The 16,907-nt window shown below is 40.6% G+C and overlaps 2 protein-coding genes across 44 annotated transcripts in view; one reads left to right on the top strand and one right to left on the bottom strand.

The window, feature by feature from the left end:
- LOC130162078 (ankyrin-3-like) overlaps positions 1 to 16,907 on the bottom strand; it is a 166,872-nt gene that overhangs the window by 89,426 nt on the left and 60,539 nt on the right. The window contains exon 1 of one of the 42 annotated variants that reach the window (XM_056365549.1): positions 1,856 to 1,906. The exons of the other annotated variants lie outside the window; for them this stretch is intronic. Coding sequence (XP_056221524.1) covers positions 1,856 to 1,891 — 36 coding nt within the window. The 5' untranslated portion in view covers positions 1,892 to 1,906. Of the gene's footprint in view, positions 1 to 1,855; positions 1,907 to 16,907 lie in introns of those variants that run through there. 42 annotated transcript variants of the gene reach the window in all.
- On the top strand, positions 4,376 to 9,278 carry LOC130162081 (microfibril-associated glycoprotein 4-like). 2 transcript variants are annotated; one of them, XM_056365592.1, is made up of 6 exons: positions 4,376 to 5,359; positions 5,462 to 5,499; positions 6,558 to 6,755; positions 7,871 to 7,967; positions 8,447 to 8,614; positions 8,725 to 9,278. In XM_056365592.1, the coding sequence occupies exons 2-6, from the start codon at positions 5,494 to 5,496 to the stop codon at positions 8,973 to 8,975; spliced, it is 720 nt and encodes a 239-aa protein (XP_056221567.1). In that variant the 5' UTR covers positions 4,376 to 5,359; positions 5,462 to 5,493; the 3' UTR covers positions 8,976 to 9,278. The 2 variants fall into 2 exon arrangements, with proteins under 2 accessions (XP_056221567.1, XP_056221566.1); XM_056365591.1 differs by having other exon boundaries at positions 4,376 to 5,499.

Here is a 16,907-nt window from a genome sequence, read left to right as displayed (position 1 = left end):
GTAACAGCAGTTCATGTATGTGCACGCCATCAGCTTCCACTGTTTTCACTCTCTTGCCTCTCAGGTTGCTGAGCCACATGGGTGGGTGCGACCAGCAGGAATGCAGATGTCACTATTTCTGTGTCCACATTAGAGCTGAAGCACTCAATTAGATGAGCAACAGAAAATGTATCAGCAACCATGACTGATAACCAATAAATCCTTTAGGCCAAGTGAATCTTTCAAACATTCACGGGTTATAGCTTATTGCTTGCCAGCCACACAAGCCATTTGAGGACATTAAACTGGGTTTTGCACAAACTTCTGGTGTTTTTTGTAGACCAAGCAATTAAGCGATCAGTGAAGAAATTAATCTGAGGATTAATCAATAAGGAAAATAATCCTTAGTTGCAGCTCTAGTCCTAATAGCACATAGCAAAAACGCTTTGGATCTGAAAATATGTGGAAAGGACTGGAGTTTGTAATAAAAAAAACCAACAAAAAAACCCCCAAAAAACCTCACAAATTCACATCTAAGGGAGTTTGATCATATTTCGTCTCCTGTAATCTGTTTAAAGATGGTTCAAAAAACACGGTCAGATCTGCATGAAATTTGGTGGACACGCAAGATTTTGGCCAACTAAAATTTTAATGATTTTGTTGGTAACAAAATGAATATAGATATTATATAAACTCCACATTCAACCTCAAACCGAAGTGTAATTTAAGTTAAAGGCAGCGGCATGGTGGAGGTCTCGTTTAGCGCCGGCTGAGTGTCACTCCAGTGTAACCTTTATTTATCCACGAGAGATATGCAAAGAATGCTACAGTCGCTCTTTTTCCACAACACGCTGCCTCACACACACACACACACACACACACACACACACACACACACACACACACACACACACACACACACACACACACACACACACACATACAGTCAGACACATTCCAGCATGGCAGCTGCCCCCTGCGACCGCCGACGACTCCAAGGGACCAGAGAGGGTTACTCAAACATTACAGCAGCTGAGTAATGTTCAACAGAAACACCCTTTTACTCAAAGACTTTTCAAAGCCCAACAATATTGTTGTTAACACAGTACATTAGATTTATTTGGTTTTCTTTGCAGCTCAGACAAATGTTGCAGAATCCCAGCTCATATCTTTAACGACCATTAAACTGCTGCTTGGGCTCTAATGATGAGCTAAGAAAGCACATTCTGCAGACAGTATATCACATATCACCAGGTTGAGGGAGACTTTTCCTTATTACTCATGAAGGGCTGCCTCACAAAGTGGATTTGAGAAAATTAACTAATTAAAAACGGTGATTTCTTTTCCTCTATTTTTGAATTTCTCAGCTCTTTTTGCCCTTTTATTCCCCTTTTCTACAAACACACAGAGCATGCGCCACTGTCCAAGGTCAGGTGCTTCCATTCACATCACTGCAACATGAAATTGTATCCACACAACACTGTATGCACAGGCTCTTTTGTTTATAATCTGCCAGAATTTATAAATGTACAATACACACAGTGACAGGGAAGCAGGTGGGAAATGAAAACACACACAGGCATATATACCCTCACACACACACACACACACACACACATATACACGCACACTGCAGCAGAGTGGTGCAGCAGAGGTGCCACTGCGACCCGTCCCATCCACGAGCCTATAACCTCACACCTCATCCGACAAAGTCCCGTCTCTGGACCGGTCACCGCCACAACATCACTAAGTCCTCACGGCTATAAATTCCCCAATCCTGTTAGCATTAATGCAGTGCAGCAGGAGAGAGGAGGTGAAGTCTGTTTACAGTCAGTTGGCTCAGTGACTTCAGAGTTAAAGTACAGTAAAGACTTACTTCTGCCAAATAGTCTGCTGCCTCCTCCACTGCCATGTTTCTCAGCCTGCAGCTCAAAGTGTGAAACCTGAGCACTCAATTACTGTAGCAGCTAGCCCTAGCCTGGCAGCTAGGGAGAGAGAGGGATGAGGGGCAAGAGAGGAGAGGGAGAGCAGAGGGGGAGGGACGGGTCTGTGTGAGAGGGAGGGTGAGGGAAAGAGTTGAAGACTGTGAGTGAAAGAGAGAGAGTGAGGGAGAGACAGAGAGAGAAAGAGAGAGAGATAGGGGCATTATGTCACAGCTAAAAATACCTGGCTCTCAGTGAGAAAGTCCAGAGCATGGAAGAGGAGGAGGAGGAGGATGGGAGAGAATGAGGGGGGGGGGGGGGGGGGGGGGCAGAAGAGTTCCGGCGTTAATCTCAAACCAACTCTCACTGGAACAACACGGGATCAGAGGACAATGAGAGTGTGAGTGTGTGTGAGTGTGTGCGAGTGTGCGCACAAACCGACGGCCACTTGTTAAAAACAGAATATGAAAATGAAAAATTTCTTCCATGTTTATGCAACTTTATCTTATTTGAAGGGGATATATTAGGACTTTTTACTCAATTACATTTTATCTGACAGCTGAAGTTACTGGTTACTTTACAGAGTATGATTTTACCAATTAATACATTTGATCACCTGATAATTTAAAGTAAGTGTTTACTGAAGCAGAGTTCTACACGACTACATTGAAACAGGTTGCTACAAACAAACTAGAGATTAGCTGTCATTACATATTTAAAACCACTGCCAGAAGTAGCTTCATTTCTTTATCTCTTTATTTGGATCCCCATCAGCTTGCACAGCAGCGGTTGCTTGTCTTCCACTGTATAGATTAGCTTGCTAATATACGCCCCCTTTAGAGTGACGAGAAAATGGGATTACACGTAAAAAAGCTGACACATCTGACCTGAAACTTGATTAATTTTAATTTATTAATTATGCCAATAACCACTGATTAAATGAGTAAATGATGTGGGTTAGGTTAGAATCATTGGATATTTCCCTCTCATTCTTAACTATGTGACCACTACTAACTGTGAAACACACATTTTTCCCTGTATGCAGACATAATACCTACATTTACAACAGATATATCGTGTGAACATCTAAAACCGTCATTTTTCAAAGTTGTATTAGCTTGCGATGCTGCAGTGACTTCTTGTTTACATAGTTCACTGCTGTGGACAGCACTCTAGTTTCATAGCAACTGATTTACACATGACTAACGTCTTTATTAGCAAAGACATTAAAAGTTTTAAAGGTGCAACCTGATTCAGTAAATCACTAGGCCTTTGGGTAATAAGACTCAGTGTTCAAACTTTTGGATTTAAAGATTTATGAAAAGCTGCTGCAACCAACCAATGCAGTGGTTTCCAACTGACAAAAAAAGCAGCAGGTTGTTTAGGTTATTTGTCGCGTTTCAGATGTCTACAAGTTGTTAACAGTTCTACCAAAAAGACATTTTTCTCTTAAGCCTCAAAGATGTGTACGATGCTCAAACATCTCAAACTCTTATTAAAATGATTATTATTATTAATAAAAATGAATACAGATTAGTGTTGCAGAACTTACCTCGCAACCCCCAAGGTTTATATATGTATTTATTGTTATTAAAACAATTTACATGTTAAAATAAATGTCAACAAGTCAGACCTGGTCTTGATCACTATTAAAAATTTAATAATGTCAAGTATAATAATATACCAGCACAGGGGCCATTTTCTGCCGAACCAGCACTTTTAATTTCAATACTTTAATAAACCTATTCTAGTATAATTTTGAATGAAGGACTTTTACTTGTAATAGACAATTTCATTGCAGTAAAAAAAAAAAAAAAAATCTGACCAGTTCAAAGAGCGAAACATGAACATATCTGCATAGCTTCACTGCACTTATAAAATAAAAAAAAAAAGAATAATAATAATTGAAAATAATCATTAGTTTCGTCTTAAAATGCAAAACATATATCCAGCTGTGGGTGCACGACACGTGCTTTAGGCCTGTCTGACTTACCATATCTACCTCCATTGAGCTCAGCGGGTGGTCGCATGGCAAACACAGACGCCACTGCACCAAAAACAATCTCCAGCAGGAAAGGACTTCCTCCTAATCTGCTCTGTGGACGCACTAATGTAACCACGCCATACTGTGGAAGACAATATGATCAACCTGTTCTCGTCAGGTTTCTCTCTTCATCGCAGAGACAATTAGCTACTTAAACTAGCCTGAGTTATTCAGACAGACACGAGGCTTCGGGGCCCGGAGCCCGGCAGACAGATTAGCAGGATTTGGACGGTTCCTCAGGTATTAAAGAGGCAGATAGCAGAGGTTAACTTGTCAGTCAGAATCTAACCAATAAGAGTCCCACCTCAGTGGTGAGCTGGTCAAAGCTGAGTTTTCAGCTTGTTCAGCTGCCTCAAAGTGACCAATAAAAATCAATTAATGCAGCTTTGAGTATAACATAACCACAGCAGTGGTTCATCAGAAAACATGAGGGCTAAAACAACACAACGATCAGTCAATTAATTGATTAGTCAATCAACACAACGGGCTCCGGCTTCTCAAACTGAATCTCTTTGTCTGGTCGTTGGGCAGAGAAAGCCATCATCTTGTAATGACAATTTATACACAAAATAATTTATCGATTAATGGAAAATATAACCAGCAGAGTTACTGGTAGTGAAAGTAAATGTTAGATGCAGCTGTACATGAGTCGCTTCTGAAACAGAAAGTAGTGAAAAACCTCCTACTTTGAGGTTTAGTGTCAAACTATGCACAGAATAACAGGAAACCAAATGATTTAGACCAGTGGGTCCCAACCTGTGGGCCGGGTCGCAAAGCTGTTTTAAAGTGGGCCGACAAATCATTTGCAAAGCAGCATCATTTTGGTGAAAAGATGTAAAACATGCAAAGCAAAAATAAACACAAATAACAAATTAATAATCTTTTTAAAACTAGATTAGATTAGACTAACATTTTTTTTTTCTTTTTTAAAACTCATTTCATTGTTTTTATTTCTCGTATAAAGGCCTGTCCCTGGCGTCAATGAGGTCGGATGTGGGTCGTCAGCATTTGATTTTGAGGTGGGCCATGAGTTGGGAAAGTTTGGAAGCCACTGATTTAGACTATTTCAAATAACGCCTAATGAAATAAATGAAGCGAAAAACTTCACCGAACCTACATGGAGTGATATGAATCACTCTGTGGGACTTTCCATGAACAGAGGTTATTTTAAAATGACATAATAACAAACTAAAAGAAGGACTGTTTAGAAATACTAACATAAGGCTTGTGGTATGTTTGCTGTTCTCACACTGGCTGCTAAGAGAGAGGTAAACACAGAAAGTAGGGTTACTTAGGGTTAGTAATACATTTCTTACTACATGAGAGGAAATACTGGGTGTCGCAACAGGCAGATTTGCATGGATATAAAAGCATCTGCTTAAAACACATCTTGGTGTGAACCCTTCTCTCTCTGGTAAGTTCAAACGCGGCCTCGTCAAACTTTAAACCGCTCGTATTTTAATGATCTTTATAGATACTGTGAACTGCAAAAAAACTGTGTTTGCTATCATTGCAGGAGAACCACAGCACAGCCAAGCCGATTACAGAATGATGGTTTGTAACGTAATAACATAGTCTGATTATCTCGGCCTAAACTATCTCATTGCAGGATGAAGCACATTTAACCAACTTCACTCCAAAGATCAATTAATCAATCAGAACATGAATCAGCAGCTATTTTGATAATTGATTGATCATTTTCAGTCAAAACTTGTAACATCATGCTGGTTAAAGCTTCTCAAATGTGATGATTTGATGCTTTTTTTTGTCATATCTTATAGTAAACTGATTATTTTATGATTTTAGACTATTATTATTGCTACTATATAGCAATCTGAATACATCATCTTGGGAAATCATAGCACGCACCTTTCACTACCTTAGCGTTGTGAAAAACGTTGAGACGTAAAACCTTGCTTTTTAGAAATTATCCAAACAAACAGAGTCAAAACTTATAAAATACTATTGCTACTACTTGAAATAATAAAAGAAAGAAGAACTACAATAATACTACAATAATAATATGTGTAAAATCTGTAAAATTCCCCATTTAAAACTCCTCTCAGACGGTCTTAGAATGGAGATCATAATGACTCAGATATCATTAAATTACATCCCTGCAACTCTCTTCTTTGAAATGCAAAGTAACCCGATCAACACAGCATGAGCGCGGATCTGAGTCTACTACAGTACTTAACCACTTATAACCAGAGGGTCTAAAAATAGACAAAGGACAGATCTATTCATCGCCTCCTGATAAACCAAGTAAGAACGTCGGACTCTCAAACACAGTGGTACCAGAGCCTGGCTCATGACCGCAGCAGATTACAGGGTCAATCCAGGCAACAGCCACTTGTCCTGTTAAAGTGTCCTTGAGCTTAACACTGAATCCACCAAATCACTTAGTGTCTGTCAGACGTGCTCGTAGGAGATGGTACATAAAGATATTCATTGCTGTTTTTGTGCTTGAATATAATATTCATGCATTCATGAAATCAGATGAACAACTTTTATATTGAGAACAAATGCTATTTAAACTCGACATGAGAAAGTATTGTGCAGGGTGTTGTACATGCATGCGTCTTGACGTTTTGTTTTTCTCTCTGCTGCAGCTCAGGGTTGTGCTCTCAGTGCTGCTGCCGGTAGCAGCTTATCAGTCTCTGCTGCCCACAGACTGTAGCGACATCTACAAAGCCGGTTCAGGCCTGGACGGGGTGTACACCATCTATCCAGCAGGCCCGATCTCTCCCGTGCAGGTTTACTGTGACATGAGCAGAGATGACACTGGCAGCTCTGCAGAGAAGTGGACTGTGAGGACCCGGTTCATCCGTCTTTATCAGAACCTCAGACACGCGGGTCTTAGCCCATTCTGATCTAGAGAAAACAGCTTCCCGACCTGCAGCAGTAGTGAGGAGATTTGGCCAGAATTCTTCCACTCATTTCACTCCATGAATTAGAGCTGCCGCAATTAGTCCATTAATTAGTTTGTCAATTGACAGAAAATAATAAGAAAGTATTTTCAAATCGATTTTCAAATTTTTTTTTAATTCTAATCGTCTAAATGTCTAAATTCTCAGCTTCTTAAATGTGATTTCTGGTTTTCGTAGTCTTCTATCTTAATAAACTCAATATCTTTGGATTACTGGACAAAACAAGAGATTTGAAGACATCCACCAAACGACTAATCAATTAATCCAGAAAATAATCGTCAGATTAATAGCTAATAAAAGTGATCATTAGTTGTAGCCCCAGCTTCAATAGATCCTGACTCAAATTGTTGTATTTGACACAAGGACATTGTTAAATGGAGCAGTGTCAAAGTTTTAAATGTCCAGGATTGACTGATTTTATTAAAGACGACCAGGAAGACATGTTTCTTTATATAGAAGAAGTATTGTTTGACTTTTCTGACCACTGGGGGACAGTGGATAACATATCACCACCTTACAAAGTGGTAATATGTCACTGAAAAAGTAGGCTTGGGCGACATTCAAAATTTTTATATCTCAATATAGTCCAGCCCAAATATTGCAATATATGGTATTATTATTATTACAGTATTTTATGTTTCATCCATAAACAATGCTGCCACTAAACAGCAGTTCAGTTTTATTTGTCACAAGTAAAATGTACAGTAAGCAAAGTAGTGAAAGGAGGGTCTGACTCGGCAGCAGGGCAGAACTGAAAAATCCTATATTATGAAAAATAATTGGAAATTTCATGATATTCGATATTATTGGCCCAAGACTAGTCATAAGACAAGGAGCAACATTAACATTTATATGCAAATAATGAATTTAAACCCAATATCCACTCTTTTTATATTTCTGTTTTTGGTCTCCACCAACTCCTGAGGTGAATATCTATATATATTTGTGTAATATATTTGTCTTTCATTGACAGTTCTCTTTCCTTCATTTGCTAGGTCATTCAGAAAAGACAAGATGGCACGGTGAACTTCTTCATGAAGTGGGATCACTACAAAACTGGATTTGGCAGCGCTGCTGGAGAGTATTGGCTGGGTATGAAAGAAATAGTTTGTTTAGTGACCAGACATCTTTGTAAAACTCATTCTCACTTCTCCTTTGAGACCTCCATCAATGCATCTCTCGCCTCAGCAGTTCTTTGAATTACAGTAAATCTGATTCGAAGCACTGGGAACGCTGTCCATGTATTAGCTCACAGATGTTTCCAGATGTGTGGTGCTTACAGACCTAAATCCCTTCACTATTGTATCATTGTAACAGATTCAAGGTCACAAATCGAAGGCTGCAACTAACACTAACTGATTAAATATTTGGTTGATGTTACTTTTTTCCCCAAACATACAGTATCAGTTGTATCAAGTACAGAAACACAGAAAATCCTCACACTTGAACCAACTAATGTTTGGCATATTTGCCAGAAAAAAAAAAACTTCTTACAATTAACTGCTCATCAAAATAGTTGGCCATTCTTTTTTTTTTTTTTTTTAATTAATTTTAATGTTCATTTCATTCAGGCCTGGAGACAATGCACCTGATGACCCAGGCTAAGAGCTACGAGCTGAGGGTGGACATGGAGGACTTTGAGGGCCAGACGGTCTTTGCCCAGTACTCTTCCTTCTCTGTTGGTCCGGAGTCGGAGGGATACAAGCTAAATCTGGGAAGTTTCGCTGGGGGAGCAGCAGGTGGGACACTTTAACCCTGACCTGAGTAAACTGCACCTCTAGTGACGGCATTTTTAAGAGTTTTTTTCAAGCATTTGTGTATCTGTATTTTCTGTCTTTTTTTCCTTTAGGAGACTCCCTCAGTCTTCACAATGGTATGAAATTCACCACCACTGATAAAGATCAAGATACACATAGTTCAAACTGTGCCAGGCTGGCCTATGGAGGATTCTGGTTCGCAGCCTGCTTTGGTGCTAACCCCAATGGGGTCTACACCTGGGGACCGTCACCCCGTGCAGCTGGTGTACAGTGGAACACTTTCAAAGGACTCGAATACTCCCTGAAAACCATGATAATGAAGATCAGACCAATTGCAGTTTAAAAATGGAACTGGGTCAGGAGCCACTTTGTTTAACTGGTGCATCACAAATAGAAGAATTAGCAATGTTCACACTCAAAACAACTAGAGTTTTCTTTTGTATTTATTCACTGAGGATGGAGACAGTTTAACCTCTATTTAACAGGCAGGATCAACCAACAGTGAATTGATCGTACTGTCATTTTAAAAAAAAAAAGAAAAAAATTCAAAACACATCAATGAGCAACACTGCCGCACTGGGCGACATGTTTCCATGTTGTTCATGTTTTTTTACAGGATCCATTAAAAAAAAGCAAATATGTCTGACATTAAGCCCTCCATGTTGTTTTTGTGTATGTTTGTCACTTTTAGTTTTTGATTTCTAACTAATAATAGAGTCTCACATTCAACGGCATTTGAAATGTGAACATGTTATTTTAGTTGATTTTTCCAAGGACGATATAAAAGAATCTAGGGAGGGTATTATACTGTTATGGATACAAATACTTTAATGTTACTCACTATCAGCTCCTTTTATTACAGTGCAAGAATAGATTCATAAAAATATGAAAGTATCTCCCTGGAAACAAATTAACAACAAAAAATAATTATATTCCTGAAATTAAAACACTGAATGAAGTTTGAAAAGAAAGCAAAACATAGAAAACAGTCACAATAACTCATCAGCCCTGTCCTCCATCATCATCTCACTTACTACTTTTGGACAGGCACGCAATTAAACTGATAGAAATGAATTACTCTTATCAGCTTTTTACTTGCACTGGCAGTAACGAGCCTAAATGTCGTCAGCTCGATTAAGTCTGACTTAGCTAACTTAAACTAAACCAAAACTAAAACTGTTTGTCCTCCTTGGCTTGAGAACTGACCTCAAACCTTGTCTGGGTCCTTTACATCCGGGTTTCAGGGGTCATCCCTGGCTGCAACTAACAATTATTTTCATCATCTGTTAATCTATTGATTATCTTTTTAATTAATTGTCTGACTAACAGTTCAAAACCCAAAGATTTTCAATTTACAAGGATATTAAATTGAGAAAACCGGCAAATCGTCAGAATTAAGAAGCTAAAACGAGCAACTGTTTGACATCTTTGCTTCATGAATGACTAAAAAAATTGATCGATTATATAAAAATGGCTGCTGATCATTTACTTGTTGATCGACAAATGGATTAAGTGTTTCAGCTGTAAAAGAGAGGCAGAGGAATTTGTCTCTTTTTGTCACTGCAGGTAGGAAGGAGGCGGAGAAACACGCCACAGCATCAGAGTGAACCATGAAATACACACACTCATACCATGCACGCACGCACGCACGCACGCACGCACGCACGCACGCACGCACGCACGCACGCAAGTTTAATGATCCGTCTTTGGTGTTTTATGACATCTGTGAAGAGACGGAGAAAGGATATTAGAGAGAGAGAGGGAGGGAGGGAGGGGGTGAGGGTTGCCATGGCAACTGAAGCTCCTAAATTTGTAGCAATGCACTGGGGTCATGAATGTTGTGGGATGGATGAAAGCTTCTACTGTTAAACTACAAACACTGATATTTGGATTAACCTATGCAATACAGATGTAATGGCCACATCTGGGCCTCCTGTATACAGATGTTAAGAGACTAACCGGCAGATTTCTGAAGAACCTGCGCAGCTGTCTCAGCCAGAGGGGGTTGGGTATTAAACCTCAATATGTTTTTCAAACCAGCTTAAATATGTCAGAAGCACCTTCACTGAAAGTCTATGGAAGACTGTAAATCAATGAATATATTATTATTATATAGTTCACACACACACACACACACACACACACACACACGACACACGACAATATCAGTCGTAGGCAAAACAGATTAATTAAACAAAATGATTCAATCCCCAATCTCCCTAAATCTGTCACACTACTTTTGAGTATGCTTGTTTGCTTGTTTGTTTTGAATATCTTTGTTTATTTATTTACTCATATTCTTTCTATTATTGTTTGCATTTGCCTTGAGCTTGAACTTTATTTCTTTGTCTTTTTTTTGTGTTGTTATGTGTTTTTGAACATGTCCACAAAGAGTCGTTTTGGAGTAGGACGGCAGCTAACAATTATTCACGTTATCAATCAATCTGCCACTTAATTTTCCCGATTCATTGTTTAGTCCATGGCAAAAAAAAATGAAATTGTGAGAAAATGACAGTGAAAAGAGCCCACAGTTATGTTTTCAATTTGTCTAAACCCTTGAGATATTCAATTTGCGGTCAGAAAAATGACAAAGAAAAGCAGCAAATTGTCACATTTTATAATCATTGCAGCTCTTCTGTGGAACAATAAAAAGTCTCATGTCCAAAGCCAATATCGTTGTAGTGTTGGTACACAAGTATTTTACCACACCATGAGAGTATCCACAGTCATATAGACACCTACATATATTAGACACACACACACACACACACACACACACACACACACACACACACACACACACACACACACACACACACACACCGTCTGGTCATTAATTTCCAGGTCCTACATCAGTCCCTAGTGGTCGATCAGTAGTACTGCATCAACCGCAGCAGGTTTGGAAAGCATTCTCAGTGTAGGCGCTGTCCTTAGATGTAAACAGGAGGAAGTGTCTGACCCAGTTTGTTGTGAAGAAAAGTGATAAAACTACACAAAACTAATTTTCACTGCTGTTATCAATCAATACTGCTGAAATCAACCATCAAGAACTGATTAAATAAGAACCACTGCATTGCCTCTTATAAAAAGTGCTGTATCATTATTGTGTATGTGATGAAATCAACAGAGGATGGGCAGATAAAGGCAACCTGTGTAAGTGTGTATGTGTGTTAGTGTGTGTGTTGTCCTGCCTCTGACTGGCTGTTGAGTGCTGCAATCTGATTGGCCGCTTGGCTACTGCAGTCTCAGTATTCTCACAGCACTTGAGATACAGATGGAGGAGGATAAAAACACAGCGTAGAAACTCTTCACTTCCTTTTTTTTCCCTGTCCTTCGTCTCACATGTCATCGCAGCTGAATGTGAGGGACTCCGCATGTGTGTCATCATCTTTTATACACATTTCCTGGGCTGAATCACACATTTGTCATAATTTTAGTCTCTTTTTAAAACGTTCAAACTCCAGACATAGGATGCAGGCAGTGTGCGTCAGGAAGCCCTCCCCTTCAACTATTTCCCATTGTCTGTCCCTCGTTAGATCTCCTTGCAGTTGGCTAACACATCTGCTCCACTCTCTCCTCATTGGATGACGGCAGATGACGTTGCTGCTGCTGCTGGACTGCAGGCACTGTGCTGATGTAAGGCTGAGTACACGTCTGTGTGTGTGTGTGTGTGACTGATAGGCAGGTAGGCGCACTAGCCCACCCAGAGGGGAAACAAGGAACCAGACAGGAACACCTAAAGACGGACACCGATCCCGTCGGCTCGCTCTCAACTGCATGTGTTCAGATCAGGTTGTCAAAAACAAATGCTTAAAGACAAAGAAGAAGGAAGACGTGTTTGAAAGAAGGAAAGCATCAGCTGCTGTGCCACTGCTCAGTTAATCTCCTCCGATGGGGAAAGTGCTGGTCATGAATAAATTAACATCAGACCAAAAGCACACACGGTGCACCAACAGGGATGTGCACAGGAGTGTGTGGTGCATGTGAGCAGCCAGACTGCCTCTACACGAGTACACAAAGACTTTTTTTTTTTTAATCACAACATCTGCAACATCCACTTTTTCTCGTGACACAGACAGACATGGAAACATATACAGTCAAGTATATACAGTGATATACCAGCTGATAGTATTGGCCCGGTTTGATTCAGCTTTCTGGAAATATATCATTTATTTACAGTTTATTAAGTTTTATTTGTTCGATTTTTTGAATACATTTCAATTCTGTAATTTGTCCGAAATTTTTGTTGCATTTTCACTTAAAAATCTGTGGATAATTCTTGATGAGTGATGTGATGAAATAGCACATTTAACATTTTTGATACTGCAGCTCCACTTCCTGTTTGCTAGACTATATATTTGTTTTTGACTCGATGGTCAGTCACACATGAAAACAAACAGCCCGATGAGGAAACACTGAAATCTAGAGTAAACACAGATAAGAGCAGAGAAGTCCTGTATGAGCAGCGGCCTTTACCTTTACAGCTCATAGCATACAGAGGCAATTAAGGAATTGCTCAGTAAATCAATAGAGCACTTTAGTCCCATGTACAACATCAGCACAGTTGTTTTCCCATCTCTGCTGACTCTCAGGCCTCAGGCAGACACAGACACAGACACTGAGCTGTCTTTTCTCAGCTGTGGAGAACCACAACTTCCACGTTCTCATCCACAAGCAAGATTTACAATCCTATGGACATTTGTACCTACGCTGGTTGGTTCATAACAGCAATGTATTAACAGCAGGACAGAAAGGACTGAACCCTGGAGAGACTTTAACTAAAGAGTTGTAAAACTGACTTAAAGCTCCATATTTTACACTTTTCCAGTGTTTTATTTAAGTTAAGAACCAAAAACCATCTCAATGTAGTTTTACATCTCCTCTCTCAGGCTCTAATAACAACAGGTCAGTGAACTAATCAGAGGAGAGGCTCAGAGCCTGACTGTTTTCTGAGTCATCTAATAAAAATATAGCAGATTTCAGGTTAAACACTCAGAGGAACAAAATCCTGCAAGGTTGGATGGTGGGTCCAGGCGGGTGGGGCTTGGGGCGTGGCTGAGAGCGGTGACTGCTTTGTTGTGACATCAGAAAGTTAAGGAAGTCTTGAAGGCTTATTTCAAGGCTCAGTGTCTGCAGATACTGCATACCTGGCTGTGGCATTATGACTTTGGCTCTGTGTTTGACAGCTCTTTTCTCATTTGCACTTAAAAACTTGGAAGTCAGTTGTTACAAACTGTTTTAATTGTATTGCCTCTTTAATCCCAGAAGTGCCTGATGACGGTTAGACTGCTACAAGTGAAAGACAAAGAAGTGTAGAGAGCTTATAGAGAGAAAAACATGGACATATATATATACTGTATATATATATATAGAGAGAGAGAGAGAGAGAGAGAGAGAGAGAGGAGAGAGAGAGAGAGAGAGAGAGAAGGGAATTTTGTAAATGAGGACAGCGGTTTTGGCTCACACCAAACACTCTGATGATTGCTGAGTGCAGCTCTGCCAGAGAGGGACCCAAAAATGAGGCTGGTGAGACCTATATAGGACCGAATGAGATGCTATCTTGGAGCACGGTATGCAGTTTTCATAATACATCCATGACCTGGACAGACTGGTGGGCTATCACAGGTGGAACGGGGCAAACACACAGACGGGAAGTTCAAATTCACACTTAGATTCACATTCTTAGGCCAATTCACTTCATATGTATGCAGGAGGAAATTGAAACGCCTTCAGGAAACGGAGGGAAAAAATATAAATTCCTTACAAATCGAAAAGCAAAGGGAGAGATGTTGTATTTGGACATTACGGCTGATGGCGCCAATTACCTAAGACACTTTAAAACCCTGCAGCAGCGGTCAAATCTGATCACACAGACATCATACACACACTTTTAGATTTAGTGTGACTTATGTTGTCAGAGTCTCTCATGCCCATCGTGAAGAAATATCCATAAATCTGCTTAGAAATCATATAAAAAGACATTGCTCACAACTGCAGAACTTGTCTGAGAATTATCAGGTTTTTAGGTTTTCTCCAGTGTCAGATTAATCCCGTGATAGTTGTGTGCACATCCATGGTTACACTGCCAGCAGGAGCAGCTAATAGCTAATTCGGCACACTTCTAATGATGCCAATTTGCCAAAATGTAAACCCCCTGAAGCGTTAGAGTAATGGGGGAATTGTTTCTGAAATGGCTGCAGCAACACAAACAATACTCCATCCACCTTCACCTCACATGTATATGACCTAATACTTATGGCCTTTTGGCACCTTAATATGACTCCTACCATGTATCACAGACAAATAATTAGCAGCTTCATGATGTGAATATGACGCCGTGGTCCACGTGGGCGACAACCTCATATCACAGCAGAGTTAAGAGGCAAAGCTGCAGTCAGTTTTCCCCTTTAAGTAAGAAGAGGCGGTATTGGCCCCTCAGCCTTCAGTGAGCAAACGTCTCCTTTCTCCTGCCATTGTCTCAGTGAACAGCCACTGACAAGAAACAGACTCAACATTGTGAGAAATGAGCTTAGTGATGAGGATTTTCAAAAGCTTACTGCTGTTATGAAACACCCACAGGATGTTCTGATATACTGCGCGGCTTTAAGAGCGATGCAGATGAGTGGAGGATGCTGCTATAAGAGTCGTCAGTCCTTTATCATATCATGTACTGTAGGAGGACATGAAATCTACAATAGCTGCCGTCGCTGGTAACTAGGACTAGGGTTGCAGTGATTTTTTGACATTATAGATTAATCTTCTGTTTATTTATCCTTCTTTTTTTTGTACTAATAGAGTAATTGTTAAGTCTATAAATTATCAAAAAAAGTGGTTAAAAATGCTTTTGAGAAGTCTTTAAATTGATTGTTTTTTTCTTAATAGTGCTGGAGCCATCAAACACATCCCAGCACTGTTAATAGATAAACTTAACTCGAATAGTCAGTGGACAAAACCAGGAGTCCCATGCTTATGTTTGGTGTGACTCCACCTCGCCACAGGTCAAATGAACCGTACAATGTGAGCATTAAAAAAAAAAAAAAAATGGCAGTTTGTGACTGAAGGAATGAGATCACAGACACGAGCAACCAAAATGAGTTTCCTCCACAGGGTGTCTGAGCTCAGCCTTACAGACAGGGTGAGGGCTTGGGACATCCAGAGGGAAGTTCAGAGTAAAGCTACGGCTACTGGACACCTTCCAGCGGTGAGGCCTTCCAGGCGTGTCCGATCGGTAGGATACCCCGGGGTAGACCCAGAACACGCTGGAGAGATTATATATCTCATCTGGCCTGAGAACGCCTCGGGATCCCCCAGGAGGAGCTGGGAAACGTTGCTGAGGAGAGAGCTGTCTGGACCAATTGCTTGACCTGCTGCCACTGAGACCCGACCCCGGATTAAGTGGCTCAAAATGGATGGATGGATGTTAGGACGGCTAATGAGAACAGTCAACATTATTAATAATTCCAATAGTTTCCACACAGGAGCTGGATAAACTCCATCACCCGACTGTATCAAGTGTCTGACTGAGACGAGACCAGCCTTCCCTCTCTCTTCTCACACACACATAGATGTGTAAGACATTCCAGTGAAGTGTGTGTGTGTGTGAGTGTGCAACCCTCCGTCTGTCTGACTGTCTATTTCTGTCTGTCTGATCCAGGCAGGTCTCCTCCCTGCTGCTCACCTTCAAAATGTCCGCTACGCCCCGAGAGTGCAGCGGAGAAAACTCCTACACACACTCTCTCTCACACACACACACACACACACACACACACACACACAGACAGACTCACATCCTGCCTATGTCGTGACTCTGTGCTGGACCTGCTCCACGCATCCAACACCTCACCTACTGAGAGCACACACAGCGTTGAAACATCACATAATCCCCCCCCCCTTCTCTCTTTTCTATGATGTGCCAGTGTTTCCCCACGCTCACTGTTTTACCCCGATCGCCACCAGCTCATACGCCCTGAAGACTGAGGACTACAACAACACTCAACCTCTTTTCTCTTACATTAAATGTCCTGATACGTCTCTCACTGACACATTTTCATCCTTTTCCAGAACCAGGTCACTGGGCACATGTCTCAAGGCCATGCAAACCCTGGACAGGTTAGTTATTTGAGGCTACATTAGCCGCTACTAGCATAACACACCTGTATCTCCAACCCAGCTCTTAGAGGTTGAGCTGTGCTGTGTGTATTGCAAGCGGCAGATTTTATGAAGGGGAATGCATGAACTAAAAAAAGAGGATATCTCTGGTTCTGGTCATAAGGGT

Source organism: Seriola aureovittata, chromosome 21, assembly GCF_021018895.1.
Source record: "Seriola aureovittata isolate HTS-2021-v1 ecotype China chromosome 21, ASM2101889v1, whole genome shotgun sequence".
NCBI lineage: Eukaryota > Metazoa > Chordata > Actinopteri > Carangiformes > Carangidae > Seriola > Seriola aureovittata.
Note: the sequence above shows the minus strand (reverse complement) of the source record. Positions and strands in the feature narration are given on the sequence as shown.